The sequence below is a fragment of the Rana temporaria genome, chromosome 13 (genome assembly GCF_905171775.1).
Source record: "Rana temporaria chromosome 13, aRanTem1.1, whole genome shotgun sequence".
Lineage (NCBI taxonomy): Eukaryota > Metazoa > Chordata > Amphibia > Anura > Ranidae > Rana > Rana temporaria.
In genome coordinates this window covers 60,120,799-60,146,389 of record NC_053501.1, presented here as the reverse complement: position 1 = coordinate 60,146,389, position 25,591 = coordinate 60,120,799, and the positions used below count along the sequence as shown (strand labels likewise).

General features: G+C 42.0%; 1 protein-coding gene across 3 annotated transcripts in view; it reads right to left on the bottom strand.

Moving 5' to 3' along the window:
• Window positions 1–25,591, bottom strand: part of DPH6 (diphthamine biosynthesis 6) — a 143,050-nt gene that overhangs the window by 39,718 nt on the left and 77,741 nt on the right. For 2 of the 3 annotated variants that reach the window (XM_040333224.1, XM_040333223.1), the window contains exons 10-12: window positions 24,899–25,015; window positions 14,270–14,399; window positions 12,351–12,522 (exon numbers count right to left, since the gene is read on the bottom strand). In XM_040333224.1, the coding sequence (XP_040189158.1) occupies window positions 12,351–12,522; window positions 14,270–14,399; window positions 24,899–25,015 (419 nt within the window). Of the gene's footprint in view, window positions 1–12,350; window positions 12,523–14,269; window positions 14,400–24,898; window positions 25,016–25,134; window positions 25,220–25,591 lie in introns of those variants that run through there. The other variant, XM_040333225.1, reaches the window with a different exon arrangement.

Sequence of the window (25,591 nt, the reverse complement as noted above, 5' to 3'; positions counted from 1 at the left end):
ACGTCGGCGTAAGTCCTACCTGAATCTGGCCCATTGTATATTCACATTAGTCCCTCCCCTTAAGGACCTCAACTCAAGATCCCCATCTCGCATAAATACACACACATATAGGGCTAATTTAGACAGGAGCCAAACAGGAGCCAGTTAATCTACCAGCATGTTTTTGGAGTGTGGGAAGAAAAGTACCCACAGGAAACCCATACATGCACAGGAGAACATGTGAACTCTATGCAAGTAGTGTTCTGACTGATATTCAAACCAAGGCCCCCAGTGCTGCAAGGCATGATTTGCTATACACTATATGTGTGTGTACATGGGGGACCCCTATTATCATTTTGTTGAAGTTGGTCGAGTAAAGACTGTGCATGATAAGCTTCTTCCGAAATTACACCAGCCAGGGTTTTACAGCTCCAAACCTGGAAGTGCTCAGAACTGAAACCTTTCGGGTTCATACTACCCAGGGGTAATTTAAAAAGTTAAGAGTCTTTATTAAATACAAAATATATTAAAATTGTTACAATACATGTTAAAATTTATTAGTTAAAGTTTACAAATTCAATGTATTCAAATTGAGATCACCAAAACAGGAAATAATGATCAACACCCAACGTGTTTCAAAATTGCTTTTCTTCTTCAGGGGTGTATGAAAGAGGATTAATTTATTTTGGAGCAATGAGTACATCTTAGAAAAATAACCAGTCATAAATTGGCTGCAAATTTTCCTCTCAATGTCACAGAGGAGCATCGGAAACCAGTGCCTGCCAAGTGAATCACTGGGGTCGGGTAATTCACTGCGACCAAATTATTGGAGTATGTGCTATGTGTCAATTCAATGCCAGCAACTTTTGATTTATTTTTGTTGCACAGTCACTGCGTATTTAAGCCATACATTTTCAAAGCATGCGTTAGTGATATGCATTTAGGTCAATGTATGAACAGAAGGGTCAATGGAAAAGGATCTTTCCAGGGTCATACCTCCAACAGCTGGAGCCTGGAACTCCATCTGTGCACATGGTTACGTGGTCAGAGAACGAACGGACGTTGCATAAATTTCAACACAGTGACAGAAAATTGCTCTGTGCATTACGCAGGAGAAGGAACCACTCTGGTTGCAGCCAAAGAGGACTCTGAAGAATGTGTGGACTTAAGCATAAAAGAGCGATCCAGGCTGTTGGCATCAGGTCCAAAAAGAGAAACGCTGTAAGTTTGAGTGTTGGAACACAAATAAAGTGATATTATCCACAAGGGAAAAACTCAGTAGGCAGACTACTAAATGCCAGGGTTCCTAACAAAAAGGCATCCCCTCCCATTTCTACAGCAGCATTCTGGACAGCATTCTGTATCCAACAGTCACATTCTAGACAGCCTTCTCCCCTCCAGAGGGCACACTCCAAAGGAACCTTCTTCAGGCATATAGGTGGGTGTATGCCCTGGACATGTAAAGTGTACTGTGACTAACACAGGTCATATTCCTTATGATCACTAAGGCAGTGATAAGGAACAGCTGATTTGGAATACTGCAAACTTGAGCTCAGCCATTATTTTGAGCACTGCTGTACTGCCCAGGGCTGTCCTTACCCTAGGACCAAGGTGGCAATTCAGGAGTGGACTGGGTCAGGATGGTGCTTCAGTGTTTCACTGCTTCTGTTGTCGGCCTGTCCACCACCTATAGCACAGAGCCGATAGGCTCTGCCACTGTAATAGGTGTCTGAAAGTTTACGCTGGTGGGCAGGGACAGAAGTCCTCTGACGGCCGCTGCCGCTCCATCCTCTGGAACATGCCTGGTGTCAGTATGTGGGCAGCGGGTGACAGCAAGCTCGGTGCACCTGCCCTAGAAGAGGGGGTTCACACACTGCTCCATTCAGCTGTGAATGAGCCAGCTTGTGACACACACCGCTTCTCCCACCCCTCTCTCCCTGCCTGTGCGTTACATAGATGAAGAGCGGGAAGATTAAACAAGCAGCCAACAGCCACATTAAAGCCCCTTTCTGGACAATTCAAGTCAGAAAGCTGAGCACTGTCACTAACCAGTACTAGACCCCTCCCTCTGCCCCCTCCCCTCCTCTCTTTCTCCCTGTTCCCCCCCTCTCCTCTCTCTCCCTGTCCCCCCCTCTCCTCTCTCTCCCTGTCCCCCCCTCTCCTCTCTCTCCCTGTCCCCCCCCTCTCCTCTCTCTCCCTGTCCCCCCCTCTCCTCTCTCTCCCTGTCCCCCCCTCTCCTCTCTCTCCCTGTCCCCCCCTCTCCTCTCTCTCCCTGTCCCCCCTCTCTCCCTGTCCCCCTCTCTCCTCTCTCTCCCTGTCCCCCTTCTCTCCCTGTCCCCCTCTCTCCTCTCTCTCCATGCCACCTCCCCTCTACCTGTCCCCTCTCCCCCTCCATGTCCCCTCTCTCCCCCCCTCTCCATGTCCCCTCTCTCTCCATGTCCCCTCCCCTCTCTCTCTCTCCCTGTCCCCCTTCTCTCCCTGTCCCTCTCTCTTCCTGTAAAAACAGCATCTCCCCACAGGGATGTAGTCCCAAGGGAGGTGGCGAGCACACTGACTAAACCCCAGCCAGAACGGCTCGGATGATGTGGGCAAGCTTACTGAGGAGGAACAGGAAGTGAGAAATTCACACAAAGAAAAAAAACATTTAGAAGGGAAATTGAAGGAAAAGGTTAGTGAACCAACAATGCACTAGCTTAAAGGAACCTATTTAGAAAATGAAAACCAACCTTTACAACCCCTTTAATGTACACAGGACATTTTACTACCTCCCTGAACGATTTAACTTGACAGATAAGTAAACAACGTTTAAAAACATTTGTTTTGCCGTGTTTACCTTTATTCAAATAGTCAAAAATGAAAAACGCATGTCAACGAAATGCGGCGTTTGGCATTTCAAATGCCTCTGAACATCCCTCCTAAACGCATTTTTTGCTTTCCAAAAAAATCTTCTAAGCTCAACTGTCTAGACACTACACTACTATAAACGACTCTGTGTACATGTACTGGTAAGATAACAGAGGAGAGTTCAGGGGCAGCTGAACAAAAACGCCCAACTGCAACCTCAATGTCCATTTACCAGCAGCAGTGTACATGAGGCCCAAGCAATTAATACTGCAGTATCCTCCAGTATACTTAAAAAATATTAAATTCAGTACTAAAACCTTTAAGATCTTTTGTTTAAATGACATTGGACATGCTAACAAAAACAGCTGAATCAGATACAGAACTACCCTGTGAGCCCAGTAATAAAGCTGTAGTGTGACCTCAGCAATGTGCTTTATAAACATGCAAAATAAGTAGTCCTATCACTTCCAATGACCAACAAAAAAAAAAGCTAGGAGAAAGCTTGATCATGTGACCTGTCAAAGACGCATGACTCTCTTCCTACACTCACAAACTTTTCTCTGCCGCATCATGCCGACAGAATTCTGTAGCATATTGCACACTCCACACCATGGGATGCATTTTCTATATTACTCATGAAATGCAGGCATAGTGTGGTGAAAACAATGCAGTATCCCGCAGTTTATAGTCCATATAAAAATATTATATCAATGTGACTTGGTTGTGTAACCATAAAATGTCCATCCACAAATGGAAGCCTCCCCAAGGGGATTAGAAGCAAAATCCAGCAGGCGCTACAGAGTATAGGAGAGAAGAGAGGCGCATCTGTTCAAGTGTAGCAATATGGTTACATTTAACCACTTAAGCCTCGGACCAATATGCTGCCTAAAGACCCAAGGTGTTTTTACAGTTCGGGACTGCGTCGCTTTAACAGACAATTGCGCGGTCGTGCGACGTGGCTCCCAAACAAAATTGGCGTCCTTTTTTCCCCACAAATAGAGCTTTCTTTTGGTGGTATTTGATCACCTCTGCGGTTTTTATTTTTTGCGCTATAAACAAAAATAGAGCGACAATTTTGAAAAAAATTCAATATTTTTTACTTTTTGCTATAATAAATATCCCCCAAAAACATATATAAATTTTTTTTTTCCCTCAGTTTAGGCCGATACTTATTCTTCTACCTATTTTTGGTAAAAAAAAATCGCAATAAGTGTTTATCGATTGGTTTGCGCAAAATTTATAGCGTTTACAAAATAGGGGATAGTTTTATTGCATTTTTATTAATTTTTTTTTTTTTACTACTAATGGCGGCGATCAGCGATTTTTTTCGTGACTGCGACATTATGGCGGACACTTCGGACAATTTTGACACATTTTTGGGACCATTGTCATTTTCACAGCAAAAAATGCATTTAAATTGCATTCTTTATTGTGAAAATGACAGTTGCAGTTTGGGAGTTAACCACAGGTGGCGCTGTAGGATTTAGTGTACACTTAGTGTGTGTTTACAACTGTAGGGGGTGTGGCTGTAGGAATGACGTCATCGATCGAGTCTCCCCTATAAAGGGGATCACTCGATCGATGCAGCCGCCACAGTGAAGCACGGGGAAGCCGTGTTTACATACGGCTCTCCCCGTTCTTCAGCTCCGGGGAGCGATCGTGACGGAGCGGCTATAAACAAATAGCCGTGCCGTCGTCCCGGATCGCTCCCCGAGGGACCCCGACCGCCGCGTGTAGCGGGGGGGGTCCCGATCGGACCCCGACCCACGTCTAGGCAGGCATGTACAGGTACGTTGATGTGCCTGTCCGTGCCATTCTGCCGACGTATATCTACATGCAGCGGTCGGGAAGTGGTTAATGAAGGTACAACATTTAGCAACTCACATGGTTGATAAATAAAAGAGGCACATCTAAGTATGCAGGCATCTGGGGTAAAGCTGTCCACATAGACCCTCCTCCACTGGCTCTGACTGCTGTCAATCTGCAATCATGATGGGGGAGATTACCCTGAAGTAGAGCTATCTGAACGCGAGGCTTGAAGCACATGTGGAGCGCAGCGTGGAAAGGGACGACGTCAATGGCGGTGAGGAGCATAGTCTATGTGGACAGCTTTACCCCAGATGCCTGCCTACTTAGATGTACCACTTTTAATCATCAACCATGTGTGTTGCTAAATGTTGTACCTTCACTAAATATTGCTACACTAAGAGGTGCCTCTCTTCTCTTTTATACTCAGTTGTGACATGACGCTACTTGTATAGCAAGACATCGCTTGTATAGCAAGCCAAAATGTATTAACATTTTTTGCTTGTCTTGCAAAATGCTCTCAAACCAAGGTTTTACTGTATTGACTCTCTGCTGTGTGTATACAGTTGTCACCACATCCTAGGCAATATGCATCTTTTCATTTAATGGATCTGCCCATGTACACCCTTTCCTGCAACAACCAGAAAGAAGACACTGAACTTGCCAATGGTGAGGAATGGGAATCGCTGGCCTTCTACCTGTATAGCAGCAAACCGAACATGGCTAAGTAGCTATGATGAGGTAGGATCAACATATAAGTAGCTGCCCCTGGAGTTATAACCTCTGACCTTGGCTGAAGCCCAAATCAATGAAAGCTGTAACCCGCCAAATTGGTTCTCTAACAGGATTAGGGACCCTCTTATCACACAGTGTGTGATAATCCTGTCAGTAATTAGACTAATAGAAGAAGTCCCTGCAGGGAGGTTTACATACAGCAGTGGACACAGATGCAAAGTACTTTATAAATTTTGCTTCTTATTACCTGTAGTCCTATACCAACAATATGGCAAAATTCACAATAAACCATCTATCTATCTATCTATCTATCTATCTATCTATCTATCTATCTATCTATCTATCTATCTATCTATCTATCTCAATCATTTGATGTGAATATGCAGGCTTGTTGGTGATTATATCTGCACTAGGTTTATTTTAGTACTGAAAAAAGAAAAGGACCTACATTCAGGGGGCTATTTTTGTAAAGCATCTTTTTGACATGTTTCCAATTATATTGTTTTCAATTCAGTGAGTTTGACAGTATTTTTCTTCACTTTGAAAAGGTTGAACTAAAGTAATGCACTCTAGAAAAGTAAATATATAAACAGGAGATTTCTGCCCCATATATGAGTCCAAAGCACTTTGGGCCAGATTCACAAACGAGATACGACGGCGTATCTACTGCATAGCTAGCCCTAAGATCTGACAGGTGTAATTGAATTACACTGTCGGATCTTAACCACTTAACGCCCGCCTATATACGTCCGCACAATGGCACGGACAGGCAGAAGGGCGTATATATACGCCCTTGCCTTCTAGCGGGTGGGGGGTCCGATCGGGACCCCCTCCGCTGCGTGCGGCGGGCGGGATCCCTCGGGGAGCGATCCGGGACGACGGCACGGCTATTCGTTTATAGCCGCTCCGTCGCGATCGCTCCCCGGAGCTGAAGAACGGGGAGAGCCGTATGTAAACACGGCTTCCCCGTGCTTCACTGTGGCGGCGCATCGATCGAGTGATCCCTTATATAGGGAGACTCGATCGATGACGTGCATCCTACAGCCACACCCCCCTACAGTTGTAAACACACACACAGTGATCCTTAACTCCTACAGCGCCCCCTGTGTTTAACTCCCAAACTGCAACTGTCATTTTCACAACAAACAATGCAATTTAAATGCATTTTTTGCTGTGAAAATGACAATGGTCCCAAAAATGTGTCAAAATTGTCCGAAGTGTCCGCCATAATGTCGCAGTCACGAAAAAAATCACTGATCGCCGCCAATAGTAGTAAAAAAAAAAATAATTAATAAAAATGCAATAAAACTATCCCCTATTTTGTAAACACTATAAATCTTGCGCAAACCAATCGATAAACGCTTATTGCGATTTTTTTTATCAAAAATAGGTAGAAGAATACGTATCAGCCTAAACTGAGGAAAAAAAAATTTTTATATATGTTTTTGGGGGATTTTTATTATAGCAAAAAGTAAAAAATATTGAATTTTTTTCAAAATTGTCGCTCTATTTTTGTTTATAGCGCAAAAAATAAAAAAACGCAGAGGTGATCAAATACCACCAAAAGAAAGCTCTATTTGTGGGGAAAAAAGGACGCCAATTTTGTTTGGGAGCCACGTCGCACGACCGCGCAATTGTCTGTTAAAGCGACGCAGTCCCGAATCGCAAAACCTGGCCTGGGCATTTAGCTGCAAAATGGTCCGGGGCTTAAGCGGTTAAGGATGCAATTCTAGGCCGGCCACTAGGTGGTGAGGCCATTGCGGCCGGCGTAGAATATGCAAATGACTAGTTACGGCGATTCCCGAACGTCCCGTCAATCTAAATCTACATCGTTTCCGTCGAGTTACGCCGCGTAAAACTAGGGCTGAGCCCTAGTTGTCTTAAGCCATGGTAAGTATGGCCGTCGTTCCTGCGGCGAAATTTAAACATCAACGTCGTTTGCGTAAGACGTCCGTGAATGGCGCTGGACGCCATTTACCTTAACGTCTAAGCAAATGACGTCGGTGCGACGTCAGTTAGCGCAATGCACGTCGGGTAATTTACCCGACGGAGCATGCGCAGTACGTCCGGCGCGGGAGCGCGCCTAATTTAAATGGGACTCGCCCCATTCGATTGGGCCCGCCTTGCGCCGGACGGATTTAAGTTACACCGCTGCAAATTTCCAGGTAAGTGCTTTGTGGATCAAGCACTTAGGCAGAAAATTTGCGGCGGTGTAACTTAAATCGGAAAAGTTAAGTTGCGCCCGGGCTACGTGAATCTGGCCCTATGGTTCTATCTTTTTCTAGAATCCTGATTAGAGCTGCACGATTAATCGTCAAGAATCATTATCGCGATCTTTTTCCCGTTGCGATTCTTGACACAGGGTTTCAAGATATTTGACATGCAAAGAATTTCCTCTCTGCTCTCAGCCAAAAGTCAAAGTCTGGGCAATCTGCCAAGTTTTGAAAACATTCTTTATCAGTGGAAAGTTGAGTCTAAACATTGTATCATATTGACTTGTACATCAAAGGAATAAACTTCTGTATGTAAATTAGGAAAGTTTTACCACTTAAACACCAAACCTTTTTCTGACAGCTCTTTTCAAGTTAAAATCATTTTTTTTGCTAGAAAATTACTTAGAACACCCAAACATTATATAATTTTTTAGTAAAGACCCTAGATAATAAAATGGCAGTTGTTGCAATATTTTATGTTGCACTGTATTTGCGCAGCAGTCTTTTTAAATGCAATTTATTTGGAAAAAATTACTTTAATGAATTAAAAAAAAAAAACTAGCCACCAGTAAAGTTCGTTTTTTTTTTTTTTTTTTGTATAAATGTAAAATATTTTACACCGCGAGAATCGTGATCTTTATTCTAAGCAAAAAAATTGTGATTCTCATTTTGGCCAGAATCGTGCAGCTCTAATCCTGATGCATACTTCATCTGTTGACCCACAGTAAGGCCTAGCACAGTTCCAGTTCACTGTGCCCCAGAAAGTAGGTGAATATGAAGCATAGGCCTCCAGTTCTTGTTGTGATCTCGCTTTCCTGTTTTGTGGAAAATTCCCCACTTCCTTTTTAATGATTAATTCCTTTTTTAATTATTTTTTGTATGCCACTTTCAGATATCTGGATTTGGAGTCAGTTCACCATTTATCAAATATAGCAAAATTAAGATATCAAACTTAAACATCAGTGAGAAAATTGAAAATTTGGTGATCGCATAAACTGGCAATTCTTACTCCATTGGCCATGTTTGTAATTAGCTACAACTGCATTCTACTGCTCTCTCAGAGCGCAATGCAAAGCAAAACTAAAAAACAAACAAAAAAAAAGTGCACATATTACTATTATACATAATAATATTAAGCAATGTTCACTCATCCATCTTAGTATTCTATAGCAGTGGGGTACATTATGGTTTAAAACTGTCATAAAAGAAAAGGAACCATTCTAACATCACACTATTCCATTTTTAATGCAGAATTTGTTTTACCTTCACTCACGGATAAGCCATCAGGAAACATTTTTAAAATGTGCAGCAAATGCAACACCAACATTTTTTTTTAAACAAAGCTATACATGGTCAGTGCTCCATAATGGACGCTGAACATAACAGATAAGTTGTATATACGATTTTATATATATATATATATATATATATATATATATATATATATACACACACACACACACACACAATTTTATGCATCCTACTTATACACTCCTACACACACATAGATAACACATGCATAGATGTATCATATTAAATAATGTGTACATCTACAGAGTGGCACCTGTCCCATATATTAAATCTGAACTAATTTCTGGACAGTGTCAGCTGCTCAGGTGGAAGTAACACTCGCTGTGTGTGCGCTGTTGGGTGGTGCTCAGTCGTGCTGTGTTTGCCTGTCTGAATGCTGAATGCCCCTGTAGTGGATGTGCTGTACAGGGCAGGCAGTGCTGTCACCTCCGCTTTGTCCATGGCACGCTGATTACCCTCTTTTTTCCTGCCCGAGCTCCGCTTTGCGAATGCTATCAAGGTCAGAGTCAGTCGCTCAGAAAAATAAAATTAAAATCCCCCCCCACAAACTGGGCTGTGCATCCCTCCCCTGAAGTGCTTCACTGGGTGCATCTCCAGGAGAAATGTATTGCTTTTCACAGGCACAACTCAAAAATATTCAACAAGCAACATATAAGTAAAGAAGGATGAGCCCTGAACAGCTCGCAGTCTTCATATAATTACATGCAGACAGCAGTAGAAAGATTTTATAGTGACCAACAAGCTGTAATGCACAAATAATCCAGCGAGACGTCTCCTCCTTCTGCAGAAGAATCTCTGATCATGTTGGTGCTGCTAAATTGCAGAATGACTACAGACTAGCTAAAAAAATCCCTTTAATACCAACACACTGAGAGATTACTAAAGTAACATAGACCATTTAAATGCCATTTACTACTATTTACATCAGAACCATGTGTTCTGCAACAATGGATCCTGGTTCCAGATATTGAGGTTGGGTCCATTTCCACATCAGTTTATAGAGCGATCACCTAGTACAGGACAAATTGTTCAGAACACAGTTGTGTTATTTTACTGTCTCATCGGGTTAGTAGCATATAAAACTATCTTGACATTCTTAACTGTCATATCAACAAAATTTTGTACACATAAAATGCCATCAATCTAGATGCATTTCATTTAAGATTTCAGATATTGCAGAAAAACGACATCTGCAATTGGTTCACACTATATCAGTATATATACAGTGCTCACACGATTACTGCAGTATATACAATACTACAATAACATGTACTGTATTTTTCTGAATGACTTCTACATAAATGAAGAGAGTATGTTTTATTTCTCGAACATTACAAATATGTCTCACAAAGGAGGGGGCACAGAAAGGGTCATTACTTCTGCCAAGGTGCCTTCTGTGACCTGCCCGCCAGGGTCTTCTTCCAGGACACTGGAAATAGTGACAAACCCCATCACCCCGCATTAAGCACCTATCGGTAATCCCCCTAATTCCACAGCGCTGCAAATGCATCGGCTAAAGGGCACAATGTCTGACTGACTGATGCCGAAGGGACAGTTTCTACCCAGGGCTGTCACATCCTGCAGACTTTTTTCCAATCTATCAACCATTTCTCATACCCAACATGGAGTGTAAGAAGTGAATTTGAACACTAGGTGGCACTGCAGCACTGCACTTTACAGCCCTCTAGGTTCCTGAACAATTTTTGACTAGACAATAAGCACACAAGCTTGCTTTGAGCATGTTGCATTCCAGTAGCTCGCTCTCTAGGTGCTGATGGTGGAAGGGGGAATTTTGACATTTACTTTTATATACATCTCGGTCACAGAGTTGTGCTAGCTCAAGACAGCTTTTAAAATATATTTTACTCTATTCCTGGTGGAAACTACATTTACATTCCTTAGCGGAGTACGGTAGTCTGATCTCAGGTTGGGAACGTCTCTACCAGATCTAAAATGACTATTATTTTATTTTCTTTATTTTATAGTTTCTTACATTTTTAATATGAGTGATCCAGTGAATGAACCTTACAATTTTATTTAACGCACATAGCTTGGGTCAGTAAAAAAAAAATCGAAATAGGCAAATCTCAAAACATTGAGGGGCAGATCCACAGAGCGAGTACGCCGGTGTATCTACTGATACGCCGGCATACTTTCAAATTACCCGCGTCGTATCTCTGTTTTGAATCCTCAAAACAAGATACGACGGCTTCTGGGTTAGATCCGACAGGTGTACGTCTTCGGATCTAAGATGCAATTTTTCGGCTTCCGCTGAGTGGCGTCCACGTCGTTTTCCGCGTCGGGTATGCAAATTAACTATTTCCGACGATCCACGAACGTACGAGCGGCCGGCGCATTTTTTTTACGGCGTCTCTAGTCGGTTTTTTCCGGCGTATAGTTAAAGCTGGTATTTCGTCGCGTATAGTTAGACTTCGATCCCTCGTTTAATTAAAAAAAAATATATATATTTTTTTTTTCCGCAAGTCGTCCGTGAATCAGAATGTACGTAAGTCACGTCTATGTTAAAAAAAATTACGTCCTTGCGACATCATTTAGCGCAATGCACGGTGGGAAATTTAAGGACGGCGCATGCGCAGTTCATTCGGCGCGGGGATGCGCTTCATTTAAATGAAACACGCCCCCTAATCGCCGATTTGAATTCCGCGCCGTTACGCCGCTTGAGATACACTACGCCGCCGTAACTTACGGCGCAAATTCTTTCGGGATTCGAACCGGCCAAAACTAAGTTAAAGCGGCGTAATGTATCTCACATACGCTGCGCCCATCTATTTCTATGTGGATCTACCCCAAAATAAGTACTAAATAGTACTCATTCCCTAAATTCCAATATTCTGAAAAAAGTGAGAATCACAAGGTTTTTTAAACAATAAACCTCTGTTATATAGAAATACAATCATGATAAATATAACTAGATATTCATAACATAAATTAAAGTTATAATGATGGTACAAAGGTGTACACAGCCAGGAATATGTGGATTTCTTCTTCTTATCATAGCTTATACTGATTGGGCCACTTACTGGCAAAGGGGATCCCAAACTAACCAATCTGCTACAATCAGACCGTGTTGCAGCTCTTGCAGCTAAAAACCAACACCCTTGGTATTCAACACGTCTAATTTCTAAGACCCATCTAATTTAAAACTCATTGAATTCTCATTTTAGGAGTTACTATTGAAATAACATGACGAGATCTGTTTTGATGCTCAGTTTTTTGCAGCTTCATATGACTGTCAGAGAGGCCCCTGAGGTGACAGAGATAAGCTCTACTATACTATATACTGTACTAGCTTTGTCACTAGACTGCACTCCGCTTGTCGTCACCATCTCATGTCTCAGTCTCACCACTGTCAGCTATGGCACTAGGTGTACATTACTCAATGAAAGACATTGGGCGCTTTAAAAGTTCAGGCGTGTCACCAATAATCCAAGCTTTCCTTACCCGCACAGCTTGGCTGTAGGGCCCAATGTTAGCGGGCGCCCAGTGGGAGATGCTCTGGACATGCATGGCTATCTTTTCTGCAGTGAAGTCATCCCTGCTAGCGACAGGCAGCCAGAAGAGAACATCCATCTTAAAGAGAGTGTCCCGCGGTAGACAACACTGCACACATACTCTGGAATGCCAAAAAACATAATTATTCTATTATATAACGGGACAAAATGTTATAAGGAAAATAAAAAAATACCATTCTCATGAGCAAATAACAAAACTATTTTACTAATTAAAAAAAGACAATGGAAAACAGCTCTGTTTGTTTTAATTTCTTACCAAAATCTGATGTTCAATAAACAGTACAATATCACTAAGCCCTGCAAGGCTAAGCTGGTGGCCTCTATGAAAGAAACCTGTCATAAAGAAACATCAAGGCTGCTATTGCCGATCTTTCCTGAAAATGAATTCTGCTTGTTCTTTTGGTGCAATAGATTGAACCACTTGACCCAGAACCAGTACACATAAGGAATTCTGACTTTTCTCTGACTTCTGATCTGCAAACTTTGGGTCCGTGACTAAAAGTGCTGAAGCCAATGTCAGCAAAACAGTCAGGCAACTAGCATTTTTTCAGAAAGTGGACAGCAAAGACAGCTAAAGAATTTCTTCAATAACACTTACACCTAGGTACTGTAGGTACCAACGTGAACTGGCACATGTTACATTTAAGCAGCTCATTCCTTGTAATCGATCCTTAAAGGGGTTGTAAAGGTACATTTTTTTTTTCCTAAATAGCTTCCTTTACCTTAGTGCAGTCCTCCTTCACTTACCTCATCCTTCCATTTTGCCTTTAAATGTCCTTATTTCTTCTGAGAAATCCTCACTTCCTGTTCTTCTGTCTGTAACTCCACAAAGTAATGCAACAAGGCTTTCTCCCTGGTGTGGAGTGTCGTGCTCGCCCCCCTCCATTGGACTACATGAGAATCAGGATGCTCTCTACATTACAGATAGAGAAAGGAGCTGTGTGTTAGTGGGCGTCCTGACTCTCCTGTATTCCAGGGGAGGGGGCGAGCACGACACTCCACACCAGGGAGAAAGCCTTACATTACTGTGTGGAGTTACAGACAGAAGAACAGGAATTGAGGATTTCTCAGAAGAAATAAGGACATTTAAAAGCAAAATGGAAGGATGAGGTAAGTGAAGGAGGACTGCAATAAGGTAAAGGAAGCTATTTAGGAAAAAAAAAATGTACCTTTACAATCCCTTAATGAGCCTCAACACATAAAAATAAAAAAACATGCATGCATTGCTTTTGGGAAACACAGCACCCAACAATGCACAAAGCATTCACATATGTGCACTACAGCACAGGGGCATGTGTTTAGTCTGTATATGCAATAAAGAGTGCTATTCAAAATGAATAGAAACATGTTGCAACATTATTATGTGATGCAGAAAAACATGTTTAATGCCAATTACTGCACGTGGACAGATGTAAATGCACCCTAAAACCTGTCCCTGACATGTTAATGAGAAAAGGGGTCTCAGCTGTATACTGTACATTGCAAATCTAAGTGGAAACTACATACCACTCGCACCGTACCTGTACAAGTGTGGCCCTACTCTAATCTATTATTGTACCTGCACCGGTGTATGCATAACAATAAAAAAAAGCTTAAAAGCAGAAATCCATCTTTTTTTTTTTTTTCTTTTAAGAATGCATTTATAGAATGAAGGTAAAAAAAAAAAACATTGAGTTTTCACAACCACTTTAAAAGTTACAGCAACACATAAAAGTTCTTAGTGTGTGTGTGTGTAATAAAAACATTAGATATCACCTGCCTGCTAATGCAGCTTCGGTTGGTCATTATGTCCCCAGATAAAAGTGCACTTTAATAACTAGCCTTTAAAAGTAGACAAGATTAACTTACCGAGCAGGGGGTGCCACAGAGAAGAGTCTCCCATATTCAGCATTAATGGCAGTAAAGTCGTCCATGTTTTGGACATATAAGTGAACCAGTACAGCATCACTCATCTGTAGACCATTCTCTTCCACTTGCGCTACAACAGACATCACAAAAATTAAAAATGACAAATCTAGCTACAGTTTAGATGTGGCTTTCAATCAAAAGTAAATAATTATTACACTGGTGGCACATTTCCATGCACAGTACATGTTGTGTGCAAAGAAAGAGAAGTTGGATATCGGATGGACTTTCCAGAGGAATATTTAATACAACAATCTTCCAGGAGCAGCCGACTTCATTATCCACCGCTATTGGGGACATCACATTATTGGGTCCATATGTTTGTTCAGTTCATCCCTAAACACACCTTGGGCAAAGCCCTAAAATGACTGTATTTATCGGTGTATAACACGCACAGACGTATAACACGCACCCTAACTTTAAGAGGGAAGTTTCGGGGAAAAAACTTTCCACAGCCCCATGTGTATAACACGCAGGCACAGTTTACCCTCTATTTTCAGGGTAAAAAAGTGAGTGTTATACGCCAATAAATACAGTACTTTAAAGTAAACCTGCATGGGTAGCAATTAGGGAACAGCTTTTGGTGACTTTTAAAAAGGTACAGGTTGTAATCCTCATCCTGGTTACACTATCTAATGAGAAACTGACCTATAACAAGCTTGCAGCCAGAGAAATCTAAAAAGTCTGAATGCCTGTTCAAAGTCAATGATCCAATTTCCTCAGCAGTGGGCAATGGGGACCTTGGAGACCTTGACCTTGGAGATGCAGAGTGCAGCACTAATGTGTCTTCTCAGTATATCCTCCAGTCTTCCAGGTTGAGAGATGCTGTGCGCCTTGCAACCAGGAAGATTGAGGATTAATAATGGCACAAAAAAAAAGGGAACTGCATGGGGACAGCTTGGAAATGAAAGCAATAATACTGCTAAAACGTGATATATATTTTTTTTAACCACTTCCATACCAGGCACTTACGCACCTTCCTGCCCAAGCCAATTTTCAGCTTTCAGCACTGTCGCACTTTGAATGATAATTGCGCGGTCGTGCTACACTGTACCCAAACAATTTTTTTATCATTTTGTTCCCACAAATAGAGCTTTCTTTTGGTGGTATTTGATCACCTCTGCGGTTTTTATTTTTTGCGCTATAAACAAAAGCAGAGTGACAATTAAAAAAAAAACACAATTTTTTACTTTTTTATTTAATAAATATCACAATTTTTTTTTTAAAAAACGTTTTTTTTTCCTCAGTTTAGGCCGATACGTATTCTTCTACATATTTTTGGTAAAAAAAAAATCACAATGATCATATATTGATTGGTTTGCGCAAAAGTTAGAGCGTTTACAAAATAGGTGATAGATTTATGGCATTTTTATTTTATTAATTTTTTTACTAGTATTGGCGGCGATTTGCGATTTTTTTACTGTCACCGTGACATTGCGGCGAACACATCGGACACTTTTGACACGTTTTTGGCGCCATTCACATTTATACAGCGATTAATGCGATAAATATGCACTAATTACTGTATAAATGTGACTGGCATTCAAGGGGTTAACACTAGGGGGTGAGGGAGGGGTTAATATGTATACCTGTATTGTGTTCTAACTGTGGGGGAAGGGGGGTGACTGGGGGAGGTGACCGATCTGTGTCCCTATGTACAAAAGACACAGATCGGTCTCCTCTGTCCCCTGACAGGACGTGGAGCTCTGTGTTTACAAACAGAGCTCCACGTCACTGCTCTTTCGTTACCGATCGCTGGTACCTGGCGGACATCGCGACCGCCAGGCACGCGCATCGGCATCTCGGGGACGCGCTCGCGCGCCCCCCAGTGGCCGGAGGAATCCAGGACGTCATATGACGTCCTGTTGAGTTTTCAGAGTCACCGTGGAGCCGTCATTTGACGATGGCCCGGTACTCTAGTGGTTAAAATAGCACGGCACTGGGCTTCAATTCATACTTTGTAGGGATCAATAGGACACAAAGCAGCAACACCAAATCCCATAGTTATTTTGTTAAACAGTACCTTTTTTGTCAATAATAAAAAAATAATGCCTTTAAGGTTCCTCTTGCGATTAAAAGTCTAGGAAGCAAGATTATATAGTCTGTGGGAATTGGTAACATGTTTGGCGTTTTATGTCAATAGAGACTGCAGAAAGTTTATGGTTTCCAATCAGCAGGAAGCATATATGCAAATATACCTATCACCATGCACATACAGTATACACACAATACTTTGGGGGAACTTTTATGGCAGCATAGCCCGTTAAAATAAATTTAACCAGATTCAAAAATCTCTGCCGCCATTTCAGTAACGTTACAGCAGATTCAGGTAGTTCCTAATAGCGCCACTTTTACAAAGTGCCTTTATTAATGCAACAAATTCAAAAATAATTACCTCCAGTTTGTAGATAACAAAACTAGAAAAAGACCAACTGTAAGTTGACAGACTGAGACAGACCCAGTGCCTGTCCTTGCATGCAGTGTGGCAGAGCCACCGTTATCCCCCTCCCTGTCACTGATTGTTAATGTCATCAACTTTGCAGCCACAGTCTCAGCCCGGTCTTAGTGCGCTTCCTCACTTGGCATGTCCCATAAATTCACGTACCTATTTACAATAGGCACATGAATCTGTTGCCAACACACCAACATTTGTCATGTGAAAGCACATCAGAATTCCAAAGTGTGTCCATTTTACACCCACTGTCACATTTTGAAAATGGCTGATCGCAGGTTCAATGCCCTGCAATGCACAGTTTGTTCCTGCAAAAATATGGGCACCTATTTTTTTTCACAAAGATGAACCTTTAAGCTAATATGTTTGATGTACAGTAAGTCCCCTACTTACAGTGGGAAAAAAAAGTATTTCATCCCCTGCAGATTTTTACCTGTGGATGAATTGCCTACATCTGTAACCTAAGTGACGTATCTTGATTAAAAATGGCAATCCATGTGCTGTACCCAAGTGTTTCTATGCTCTTTTACTCTTGGTCTTTCTGTCCTGCCCGACAGCTTGTTTCTATACTACTTAAATGAAAAACTTGTCTTTTAAAAAAAATCTTATTTAAAAAAAAAAAAAAAAAAATTGTGCTTTCCACAACTCCAATGACAATGGTAAATAGCCAAGGGTAGTAATTATCTACTGTAGTAAAAAGGTGGACTTGCGCTAAACCATGATAGATATGCCTTGATAGGTCATATAGACACAAGAAAAAATGTACAAAATAAGTTGAATAAAGAGTCCAACAATTCTGACAAAATTAAGTGAAACAATTTGAATGAAGTCCAACAATCAGAAAGATAGTGTAGTAGCGAGCTGCTACTCGGGTGGAACAAATTCTGGAGACGTAGCTATCTGATAATGCTGACCCTTACCGAGATGTAGGATCCTAATGGATCAAAACGAGCAAGAAGCCAAACACCTGGGCTACACAGGGGATCGGAATCTTGATATAATCCTCCCGGGAGCTCATCAGCAAAGAGACCAGAAAAACAAAAAAGCTAAAATAGTGTAATACTGTGGGATAATAGGTAGGACACAGGACATCCCCCAGTGATAGGCCACAGACAGTGTGACATGAAACCTCCACCAATGGACACACTGAGCCTTACCAGAGCCCTGGATCCCTTCAAGGATCGGATATAGCAGAGGAGATATGAATAACACAGAGCAGTAGATCCTCTCACAGACGTGATCCTCTTAAGCACCAAACGGTCAGACAGTCCTCATATGCACCAAGCATTCAGGTAGACATAGGGAAGAAAGCTCACCATAGCATGATATCGTTTAGAAAAATTTAATAAAAAAATATAGTAGCACACTTACAATGTTGTAGAAAAAACACAGCACATCCCGTGACCAGTCTATCTCAGACGAAACGTCGGGAGGAGACGTGCTGACGTCACCGCAAGGGAGGACGAATCTGTCCTGTTACCGGCCGGCCTTTATTACATGCTGTGTTTTTTTCTACAACATTGTAAGTGTGCTACTATATTTTTTATTACATTTTTCTAAACGATATCATGCTATGGTGAGCTTTCTTCCCTATGTCTGCCTGACTGCTTGGTGCATATGAGGACTGTCTGATCGTTTGGTGCTTAAGAGGATCACGTCTGAGAAGATCTACTGCTCTGTGTTATTCATATCTCCTCTGCTATATCCGATCCTTGAAGGGATCCAGGGCTCTGGTAAGGGTCAGTGTGTTCATTGGTGGAGGTTTCATGTCACACTGTCTGTTGCCTATCACTGGGGGATGTCCTGTGTCCTACCTATTATCCCACAGTATTACACTATTTTAGCTTTTTTGTTTTTCTGGTCGCTTTGCTGATGAGCTCCCGGGAGGATTATATCAAGATTCCGATCCCCTGTGTAGCCCAGGTGTTTGGCTTCTTGCTCGTTTTGATCCATTAGGATCCTACATCTCGGTAAGGGTCAGCATTATCAGATAGCTACGTCTCCAGAATTTGTTCCACCCGAGTAGCAGCGTGCTACTACACTATCTTTCTGGTTGTTGGACTCCATTCAAATTGTTTCACTTAATTTTGTCAGAATTTTTGGACTCTTTATTCAACTTATTTTGTAAATTTTTTCTTGTGTCTATATGACCTATCAAGGCATATCTATCATGGTTTAGCGCAACTCCACCTTTTTACTATTGCTATTTATGTTGGTATAACATTTTTGAGTTTGCTGCTGTTTATTTGTATTTTTGGGTAAGCGCACTGTTTTTCTCATTTCCAGTAATTATCTACTACTGAACTCTATGTTGTGCTTTAAATTCTCTTTCAATCAAGACATAATTCGGATGGAAGTCTTTCATGATGGAATTTTTTTTAGTGGAGAGTTGTAAAGTGCAACAGCCACGTGGAGCAGAAAGATGCATTCAACAGGTAGTACTTTACCCCAGTTCAGTCGGACATTTATTCCACAAAACCTGTAATCTTGTTGTGTTTTATAAGCTCAGTGTGAATTTTGTCTGTCACATTTCAGTTTTAAAAATCATCATCATGAAAACTCCTCTCAGAACTCTGCCACATCTACTTTAATGTAAGACAGAACACACAGGCAATTAGACACATTTAACACACCTTAACGCAATTATTTAAAAAATTATTCTAATTACATTTCTTGGCCATTAAACACAAGGGATACTTATTTCCAGAATGTCTCATTTATGGTTTATTGAAATCTGCTGATGACAACCTATTTTGTCCTGCCATTGTAAACAAAACCATAGTTAAAGGCCACGTTCACCTTTTGTTTTTTAAATTAACACATGCACATGATTTTGCAGGTAAAAAAAATGTGCTTTTATTATTTTTCTACACTGTAACTTGCAAAACCTTGCCCCCGCTATCAGTGGATAATGCCAGGCTCATGCAGACACTCAGTACAGCTGTCTGTCTATATCTCTCTAGAGGCAGTTACTGAGGTGCAGGAAGAATGAAGATCTACGAGCATGCTCACCAGCGCCCCTCACAATTAAGAATTACAAGCCGTTGGTCGTGGTGGAAGCTGGGACCTGTAGTGTATTTATTCACAGAACTCTGTGGGCAAAGCTCTGCACAGCCGAACGGTTTTTAAAATGTGACAGCAGGTGCAGGCTGAGGATCCCCCACCCACTGTCACAGGGGGGTAAAGGGGGACTGCTCCAAAGTAACATGTTACAAATGGCTGAACTCATTTTTCTAACAGATCTTTCCAGCCTATAATCTGTCTGTGTAAGGGCCTTCATGAATTTCTAGGCTAACAGATATCCACTACTAAATTGAACAGCCAGGATGGAAGATGTTGGGTTACGAGGTCCACATCATTACATACAGTATCTCACAAAAGTGAGTACACCCCTCACATTTTTGAGAATATTTTATTATATCTTTTCATGTGACAACACTGAAGAAATTACACTTCGCTACAATGTAAAGTAGTGAGTGTACAGCTTGTATAACATTGTAAATTTGCTGTCCCCTCAAAATAACTCAACACACAGCCATTAATGTCTAAACCGCTGGCAACAAACCTGAGTACACCCCTAACTGAAAATATCCAAATTGGGCCTAATCAGTAATTTTCCTTCTCCAGTGTCACGTGACTTGTTATTTTTACAAGGTTGTGAATGGGGAGCAGGTGTGTTTAAATTTGGTGTTTTTGCTTTCACTCTTTAATACTGGTCACTGGAAGTTCAACATGGCACCTCATGGCAAAGAACTCTCTGAGGATCTAAAAAAAAAAAAAAATGTTGCGCTGCATAAAGATGGCCTAGGCTATAAGAAGATTGCCAAGACCCTGAAACTGAGTTGCAGCATAGGTGGCCAAGACCATACAGTGGTTTGATAGGACAGGTTTCACTCAGAACAGGCCTCACCATGGTCGTCCAAAAAAGTTGAGTGCAAGTGCTTAGCGTCATATCCAGAGGTTGTTTTTGGGAAATAGACGTATGAGTGCTGCCAGCATTGCTGCAGAGGTTGAAGAGGTGGGGGGTTAGTCTGTCAATGCTCAGACCATACGCCGCACACTGCATCAAGGTGAGGAGTACGACGGCAAGTGTGTCTTGCCTACAGTCAAGCATGGTGGTGGGAGTGTCATGGTCTGGGGCTGCATGAGTACTGCCGGCACTGAGGACCTACAGTTAATTGAGGGAGCCATAAATGCCAACTTGTACTGTGACATACTGAAGAAGAGCATGATCCCCTCCCTTCGGAGACTGGGGCGCAGGGCAGTATTGCAACATAACAAACCCAAACACACCTCCAAGACCACAGCCGTGCTAAGGAAGCTGAGGGTAAATGTGATGGACTGGCCAAGCATGTCTTCAGACCTAAACCCTATTGAGCATCTGTGGGGCATCCTCAAATGGAAGGTGGAGGACCACAAGGTCTCCAACATCCACCAGCTCTGTGATGTCATCATGGAGGAGTGGAAGAGGACTCTAGTGGCAACCTGTGAAGCTCTGGTGAACTCCATGCCCAAGGCAGTGCTGGAAGATAATGGTGGCCACACAAAATATTGACACTTTGGGCCAAATTTGAGCATTTTCACGTAGGGGTGTACTCACTTGTGTTGTTAGCGGTTTAGACATTAATGGCTTGAGTTATTTTGAGGGGATAGCAAATTTACACGGTTATACAAGCTGTACACACACTACATTGTAGCAAAGTGTTGCCACATGAAAAGATATAATAAAATATTTACAAAAAGGTGAGGGGTGTACTCACTTTTGTGAGATACTGTATATGTGGAATTGGTACAACTGATTCTACTTACCCCACACAGCACTGACATTTGCCAACCCTAAATACCTACACTAGTTAGATCATTAAGAAGTATAGTCAAAGCTTTTTCTTTTTTGGCTGTACTTCTCCTATGATTCACAGGAATGCAGTTCATTCTGCACTCCTGTGACCCATTTTCAGCCGACAGCAGGTGCAGCCAGTGCAGGCTCTAAAAAGATCCCGATTATATAGTCGCATACCTCCCAACTTTTTGAGATAGGAATGAGGGACACCTGTCAGCAAAAGTATGCAGGCATAGGACACACCCCTTGCCACGCCCCCTTAAAGGAGAATTGCACAAAAAAAAAAACAAGATTGGTTAAACCCACAAGTGTTTATTTTTTTTACCACTACTATACCTTTATATTGGCTTTTGGAATTTACAAATGCAGCAATTTAAAAATCAGATGAAAGGTTTAGCTTTGGGAAACATTTGTTGATAAATAAAAAGTGCATTTGATATACATCTATATGGATCAGACCAGAATGAGGGACAAATGAGGACAATGAGGGACATTGCTCCAAATCAGGGACAGTTGGGAGCTATGTAGTCGGGATACACCCAGATGTCTGGACCGGCAGCCTGAGCCAGCCGCTCCCTCCACATCGGATTGATGTTGCATTGCTCTAGGGAGTATCATTTTTTATACTCAAACCCGTACTTTTTAGAGCTGAGAATATAATGTCAGACAATCTCAACTGTTTGAATGGGCAAATTAAAAAGTATTTCCACCTTTATATCTTAAAAGAAAAAAAAATGTGATTACTTCCTTATAGCCTCCCCACTCCTCCTGGACCTACTGCACTTATCTGCATTTGCTTAGAACCATCCACTGCCCATGTAAAAAGCAGAGACCCTTGGTCAGCACTCTCACATGACCGCTATGACCAATGACTGCGATCCATTGCATTGCATACTATGCTGCTATACAGCTTCTGGGGCTGTGTCCAGATCAGTACAACAGCAAAAGTTGGCGGCGGATGAGTCTAAGCAAATGCACAGGGGGCAGAAGAAGTGGGGAGGCTGTAAGAAAGTCATCTCATTTCTTTTTATTAAATGGGGGCGGAGGGTTTGGGAGCGAAGATCACCGCCAGCTGTCAGATCGGGGATCGGGGAGGTGTGGGGCCGGTCTGTTCGTAACATGTTATGAAAGGTGAACTTATCCTTTAAAGGTGCAGATGCCCTTTAGACTGCCCATACACACAGTTCAAACGGTCTGATTATACCATGTAAATATAAAGTATGATGCCAACCAAAACTTTCTTTTCAAATTTTTAATACAAAACAGAAATTGTTAAAAGTTTTTATTTCTACAGATGTACACACTACTGCGATTTTGTGACAACACGGGAAGTGGAGGAAAATATCCCCAAAAAAGGGAATGCACACACCAGTACAAATTTGAGTATTATAATGCCATCCAAAGCTAACAAAATAAATTGTGTCTGCAGCTCCACTAAGTCAACCTAAAATAAAAAAAAAACCTAGATGGCCGCACTTCCAAACTGAAGCTCACTGATCACACCGATCAGTGTTTTCTACATGTGAATACGCACACCGTGCCAAAACTGTCAAACAAGACTATTGGTTGCATTTGGGCTCATGTAGAAGTTTTCATATCTTCTATTCCACACCCAGGCTTCTTGCATAAGACACACTGCCCAAAATAAGTTTATTTTTATGAGCACAGCATGACCCTTATTTGCAACATTAGCTGAAAGTAAAAATTCATCAGCCACCACAGTGATAATAAAAATAGTTTTTACAACTGTTCTGTGAAAAGGAAATAAAAAATTCCAAGATCAAATATTTAATTGTGTCTTAGAAGTGCAGTGTGTTCTTTAGACTTCTAGAATAATAAAAGAACACGCCTTGATTATTAGTACACAATTAAAGCCCCTCCCAAACAGCTTTACTAGCCTCACACAAGGACACCTTTTCATCTGTTCTTGGCATGTGTGAGCAAAAGGGCCAACATGCTTAATGATGACCAAGAACGCTAAAGGGATTGTCATCCTACGCCCATTGTTCACCCGTCAGCCATAACTTTATTAATCACCCACTTAATATTGAGAAGGTCCCCCTTTTGCCGCCAACACAGCCCTGACCTGTCAAGGCATGGACACCACCAGACCTCTAAAGATATGCTGTGGTATCTGACACCACCAAACTGTTAGTAGCAGATCCTTTAAATCTTGCCAGTTGCAAGGTAGGGCCTCCATGGATCAGACTTGTTTTCCCAGCACATCCCGCAGATGCTCCACTGGATTTAAGTGATTGTAAATGAAAAATCTTTATTTAAAAATAACAAACATGTCATACTTACCTGCTCTGTGAAGGGGTTTTACACAGAGCAGCCCTGATCCTCCTCTTCCAGGGTCCTCCGTCTTTGTTCTGTGCCCCTTCCCCTTGCCGAGTGCCCCCATAGCAAGCCACTTGCTGTGGGGACACTCGTGCGTGCTCGCTCCCAAGCTGGCTCGCTGTGTCCATAAGACACAGAGAGCACAACTCAGCCCCATCCGATCCCACCTCACTGGCTGTGATGGACTGCAGTGGGAGCCAATGCTACTGCATCTTAGCCAATCAGGAGGGAGAGGCCAGGGAGAGCCTCGGGTCCTGTGCACATCACTAGATCGAGATCGGGCTTAGATAAGTATTAGGGGGCTGAGAGGGGAGCTGCACACTGAAGGTTTTTCTACCTCTATGCAAGAAGGAAAAAAAACATTCAGCCTCTATAACCACTTTAAGTTCTGGAGAATTTGGATGCCAACTCAACCCATTTTTGCAGTGTGGCAGGGTGCATTATCCTGCTCAAAGAGACCATTGCCCCCAGGGAATACCATTTTCACAGGAAATACGTTTAGGTAAGCGGTACCTGTCAAGTAACATCCATATCAATGGTAGGACCCAAGATTTCCCAGAACATTGCCCAAAGCATTACACCGCATTCACCAACTTGCTTTCTTCCCTACTGCATACTGGTGCCAATTCTTCCCCAGGTGTGTGACGCATATGCACCCAGCCATCCACATGATTTATCAGACTAGGCCAATTTCTTCCATTGCTCCGCGGTCCAGTTCTGATGCTCATGTGCCCGTTATAGGTGCTTTTGGTTGTGAATGCAGGTTAGCATGGGTAGACTGACCGGTCTGCGGTTTTGCCAGTCTCATACACAACAAACTACAATGCCAATTTTTTGGGCTCTCTATCCCACCCACTTTCATATGCCATTGTAAGGAGATAATCTTATTCACTTAACCTGTCAGTGGTCATAAAGTTAAAGCTGATAAGTGTATATTTACCTTTCAATGATGACAAGCCCGAAAGGGTGGCTTCCTGTACATTACCACTGCAGGATGTAACTTCACTAATCCACCGGAATCCGCTGCATGTCTGCGATGACCAATGGACACCACTACCTTAAAGCAATAAAGAAGAACATTTTCTGATTCTTGTGTTAGCCTTTACAATACATGACTATTACATTTCACTTACTTGATACCTAAAACACAAACTTTAAATGATCCTAAAAATGTACCTTTATGTAGCTCTGAATAGAGCAGGGATGGCTTAGAATCTCTATCAGGTTTGTATCTCCAATGGGGATATCTCACATCCTGTCCCTAGAGTCACAACAGAAAGTAAGTGGATATGTCCTCAAAATTAGGAAAAACCCCAACAGTTGTCACCGAAGTATGGGTATTCATAGTAAGATATACTGTCCACTTTTATTCAGGTATCAACTGCAAGGGCATGCTTACACAGAGAGCTGGTCAGTAAAAATAGGTGGTTAAGCTGCGATTTTAACACTTCTTGTGCACTCTTTCCCCCTTAGCCACAATGGAGGTTGGACAGGATTATACACAATGTGTGGGGGCAATAATTTGCTTTGCGGTTGGTTGCAGAAAAAACGGTATCCCATGTGAATGGGGCCTTGTGGTGGTGCAGGCTTTACACCGCTAAAACAGGCAGTGAGAAGGTGACATATTGCCTCC